Raw genomic sequence first — 5,525 nt, forward strand, 5'->3', positions numbered from 1 at the left:
TATTTTGATTTTAATGTATTTAATATTAAATTTTAATTTTTTTTATAAAATTAAAGTTTTATAATTTTTAATGTCAAAAAATAAAAAATTTATAAAAAATAATTTTAAATATAAGAAAGTAAACATTTTAAATGTTAAAAATATATAATTTTAAAATATTAAAAAAATAAAAAAGGACAGAGGGAATATATTTTTAAGCTGGATGAAGTGGATCTCCAACTTAAAAATTTTTGTCGGAAGATTTAAGTAGAGATCCGCCCGTAGACCTGGGTGATTGTCTGTTCCGTGTATAGATGTAACTTTCCCTACCCATCATTCGTCAGTGAAAGCTTCTTTCACATTCACATTGAAATATTCAATCTGTTCGTGTTAATGTGGTTGGAAGTTGTCAGTTTACCCCAATTTTAACAAAAAAATTTTTATACAAACTATCAAAATTTAAATTTTATTATTAAATATTTTATCAATAAATTAAAACAACTATTTGGCATAGAAATTTCGCCTTTGAACTTCACATTGACCTCGTCAACTATGAACAAATTCAACACGTTTCGTATCTGTCAACATTAATGCATCACAAGTTGTAAATTGAAAACTAACAAATTGTTAAGAAAAAAAAGAAATTTCATTGAAGATTGCATATAAAGTTAGCTGTAAAATAGCTAAGACAGCCTCGCACAACCAAATGGATCCTTCATCTCTAAATGTAGAGACTGCCACCTACATGGACGTTGATTTGTACAAAGCTGCCGTTGATGGCAAAATTGAAGCATTGTTACCCCAAATCAGAACACAGTCCTCCATGTTTACTTGACAAACCGAAGGCACAAGGCTATAGTTTTTCATATCATTTACTTGATTTATTACAGATACCGAGCTTCGACTTTGAGATCCACGCAATTCGTCGAACACCTTCTTAACCAGTGCCCATCATTGCTACTACAAGCCAATGCAAAAGGGAAAGTTCCGCTACACATTGAAGCCAGATACGGGCATCGTCCTACTGTGAAATTGCTTTTGGAACGCGCTAAATTTGCTCAACAAGGAGACCTAGAGAATAGGATAGAAGCGGCCAAGGAAATGCTGAGAATAAGAGATAATAAGGAAGAAAATACTCCTCTGCATATTGCAGCTCGATATGGCCATCTTGAAGTGGTGCAAGCATTAGTCGAAGCAGACCTTGATTTTGTATACCCTGCAAATAAATATGGTGAGACTCCACTTTACATAGCGGCTAGGAGAGCATATCATCATTTGGTGGCTGAGATGTTAACTAAATGCAAATCGGTGGGTCATGCTGGCCCTAAAGGTTCGACCGCTTTGCATGCAGCGGTCATGGCAAATGATAGAGGTAAGTTTACTATTGAATTATTGATCTTTTCCTATATTAATTATTACATTAAATTTTTTATTTAATATTGTCGAAAATTGAATTTTGCTTACTAAAATTTTAAATTTAACTGATAGACAGCATAATTGTTAGTTAAATATATAAAATATTTAATGATCTATAACATTACATTAGTTAACAAGATTTGAGCACAATTATATATAAAATGAGAAATTTTAAAGGGAGGAGTTTTTAATAATTATGCATTTTTAATGTGGTGATAAAATATTAATTCCAATATTATATTTTCAAGGTTATGCTAATTAATCATTGAGAATTAATCTAGTTATAATTTTATGTTAAAGTAATCATAGGCAATAAATCTAATAATTTCAGCTTAAAGTACCTACGGGCTACGACCTAGTCTTCTATCTTGAGCTGGTGCCCACAGCTGAAAAATACACCCAAGTAATTGCAAAGTGCAAACTACTTTTCCTTGATCGACCTCCAGACTAGACTACTCATGTAGCAGTCAATTTGGTAACCAAGAATTATTCCTCTATTTTGTTGGTAACCAATACAAGATGGCCATCAATGGTGCATCCTATATACTATAGCATGATGCCAATGCCATGGTATATGAGTTTAAGCCACACCAAACTATGGCAAATACCTTCTCGTGTTTATATCTGATATGATGGCCTTTAAGTGTTAGTGTCACGGGTCGAAACTTAAGCTCCGAACCCACGCGGCTTTGAGATCCGGGCATTCACCCTTCTGGCGTTTCAGATCAGTCTACCTGCTACGGTTCACACCCTTGTAAGGTATTGTCCGCTTTGGCCCCATGGCCTCATGGTTTTATCTTACAAAAGACGCCTCACAAAGCGGAGGTAGTGTGAACCCTTTTATATCCCAGTGACCCTCTTATTATGTTCGATTTGGGATTCAGGACTCTTCCTTAGGTCCGTGACATTCTCCCTTACCTAATCTCGTGACGCCCTCGTCACGGAAGCTGGCCATCCTGCCTACCTCCCTTGAGGTGTTTGGCATGGATCGAATGGTTTAGGGTTGGCTTTAATACCTGCCCTCATCACGGAAGCTGGCCACCCTACCCACTCTGCCTACCTCCCTTGAGGTTCCCTTACCTAATCTCGTGACGCCCTCGTCACGGAAGCTGGCCATCCTGCCTACCTCCCTTGAGGTGTTTGGCATGGATCGAATGGTTTAGGGTTGGCTTTGATACCTGCCCTCATCACGGAAGCTGGCCACCCTACCCACTCTGCCTACCTCCCTTGAGGTGCTTGACGTGGATCGAACGGTTTAGGGTTGGCTTTGATACCCGCCCTCATCATGGAAGCTGGCCACCCTACCTACCTCCCTTGAGGTGCTTGGCGTGGATCGAACGGTTTAGGGCTGGCTTTGATACCACTTGTCACAGGTCAAAACTTAAGCTCCGAACCCGCGCGGCTCTGGGACCCGGGCATTCACCCTTTCGGCGTCTCAGATCAGCCTACCTGTCACGGTTTACACCCTTGTGAGGTATTGTCCGCTTTGACCCCCCTGACCTCACGGTTTTATCCTACAAAAGGCGCCTCACAAAGCGGAGGTGGTGTGAACCCTTTTATATCCCAGTAACCTTCTTATTATGTTCGATGTGGAATTCAAGACTCTTCCTTAGGTCCGTGACACTAGCACCTAGCTGTACAGCAAAATTCAACCAAACATCTCTCCCATTCTGATGTTGAATAAAGGAAAAGAAAATTGGTCTAAGCTTCAACAGTTTCTGCCAACTCGAACTACTTTGCAGAGAATTAAGAGACTTACCATAATTAATTAAGCAAATCAAACTATATAGTGGCCTTGGGGATATTGTACGCAAGAATTTCTTCTTCATTTGTGTTATTGACCTTGAAAATTGTTCACTAATAGAGTTTCCTTTTTGTTTTCTCATTCCGGGTTTTAGAGACGGTAAGGATAATACTAAAGATGAAAAAGATTTTGGCAAGCGAAACAGACGATAATGGTCGGAGTCCACTTCACTTTGCTGCACATTTAGGTTATCGTTCAATTGTGAAACAAATATTAGAAAGGGACAAATCTACTGCCTACATAGCCGATTTCGAGGGAACGATGACCGCTCTTCACATGGCGGCAAGGCAACGCCATGCATCAATAATGAAAGAGATTATCCGCCATTGTCCAGATTGTTGTGAACTAGTGGACAAAAGAGGCTGGAATTTTCTGCACTTTGCTGCGGTTACTCTATATCGTCTTCCACTGCGTCAATTCTTTGGAGATGATATTGGTATCAGATATGTATCAATGGAAAATCATTTAAGTCAGAAGGATGAACATGGCAACACGCCTCTCCAACTGCTCGTAACTTCTCTCCCTAATCGTTATGAAACTGCTATGATGTGTACAAATGATAAAATGGAACTTGCCGAGGAAAATCTTACTATGAAAAAGGAGGTAAGTCTTTTTATCACAGATCGAGACTTAAGCTCCGAACTCGCGCGATTCTGGGATCCGGACATTATTCATCCGACGTCTCAGATCAGACTACTTGTCACGATTCACACCCTTGTGAGGTATTATCTGCTTTGGCCCTCTAGCCTCACGATTTTCTCTTACAAAAGACTCCTCACAAGGCAAAGGTAGTGTAAACCCTTATATACCTCAGTGACTCTCATTTTATGTTTGACGTGAGATTCAAAACTATTCCTTAGATCCGTGACATTTTTCATCACCTAACCTCGTGACGCCTTTGTCACGGAGGCTGACCACCCTATCTACCTCTCTTAAGGCGCTTGATATGAATCGAACGGTTTAGGACTGACTCTAATACCATTTGTCACGGATCGAGACTTAAGGTCCGACCCATGCGGCTTCGGGACCCGTGACACTTTGTCCATCCTACTAATTGCATTATGGACATTTACCTTAGTATGGCTTAATTACATTTGAATATTTTATTTAACATTAAAATATAACATTATCTATAACATTAGTATTCATTTTCTGATACATATATAACATTGATTTTCATACAATCAATGTGACAACAAAACTTAATTTTTTTTAAGAAAAGACCTAGATAAAGTTATTTATGTAAAATTCGTGAATTTTTTATTAGAAATAATTAAATAAAAACAATAGGGATAGATTGATTCGTCTTGTTACATAGATCAAATTTCTTGTCTATCTAATATTTGCATTCCTTGAAATAATAATGAAGCTTGTTTGCAGGAACAAATTTTGAATTTGTTGGCAGAGCTTGGTAGTGGGGAGGTGGCAGGGGTACCGTTTCGTCCCATACGACTGTATAGGAGGGCTCCGTTTGGTTTCGAGCAAGCAAGAGAGTCACATTTAGTAGTGGCGGCGCTAATAGCAACAGTAACCTTTGCTGCAGCATTCACCATACCCGGCGGGTTCAAAACTGAAGAAGGCAAAGATGAGGGCACCGCTATCCTAATTCGTAATGCAGCTTTTAATATGTTTGTTATCTCCGATGCCATAGCAGTGGTTTTCTCTCTTTTAGCTGTCCTCTTCCACTTTCTTATGGCACGGCCTCGATCTCAAAAGTCATTTGCTTCATATCCCTACGCCTATAGATGCACTCTCATTGCAGTTGGAGCAATGGTGATAGCTTTCATTACAGGCGCATTTGCGGTGTTAGAACCTTCCTTGGGGCTTGCTATTACCACTTGTCTCATTGGCTCAAGCTTCTTTCTGGTTGCCCATTGTGTGGATAGATCATTTGCTTTATTGGATGTGTTTTAATTTGGCATGATGAGAGGCGCATGCCCATATTTGGTTGTTAACATAAATTTGTTGTTAATAATACTTGCCTGAAGATATCTTTTGTTTTAGTAAATTAAATATGAGTTATTATATGACACATTGTAAGTGGGATTTTTTAACTCCACAAATGGAATTGAAAATTTGACACATATTACATTTCTTCTTTAATAAAATTTTGTATTATTTTTAATATATCTAAAGAGTATGTGTTATCCTGCTAATTTTGCTCATGAAATCTAAAAAATTTTACTATTTATATATTAGATAATTTTTCTAAATATGTTTCCTTGTGTGAATCTTATTGCCCTTGTTGTCTCCACTTTTTCTGTTTTCTTATTGAATTTCATCTACCTGAAAATAAACTAACTAAGATATTAAAAAGGCTTTAATA

General features: G+C 38.1%; 1 protein-coding gene across 1 annotated transcript; it reads left to right on the plus strand.

The window, feature by feature from the left end:
• Nucleotides 1–372: 372 nt before the first annotated feature.
• Nucleotides 373–5,190, plus strand: LOC149512639 (protein ACCELERATED CELL DEATH 6-like). Its single transcript, XM_089751472.1, has 6 exons — nucleotides 373–377; nucleotides 771–1,351; nucleotides 2,120–2,220; nucleotides 3,260–3,990; nucleotides 4,278–4,281; nucleotides 4,580–5,190. The coding sequence occupies exons 1-6, from the start codon at nucleotides 373–375 to the stop codon at nucleotides 5,111–5,113; spliced, it is 1,956 nt and encodes a 651-aa protein (XP_089607598.1). The 3' UTR covers nucleotides 5,114–5,190.
• Nucleotides 5,191–5,525: the final 335 nt, after the last annotated feature.

This window comes from Durio zibethinus, chromosome 22, assembly GCF_047325235.1.
Source record: "Durio zibethinus cultivar Kanyao isolate XHJ-2024 chromosome 22, ASM4732523v1, whole genome shotgun sequence".
In the NCBI taxonomy this organism is placed as follows: Eukaryota; Viridiplantae; Streptophyta; class Magnoliopsida; order Malvales; family Malvaceae; genus Durio; species Durio zibethinus.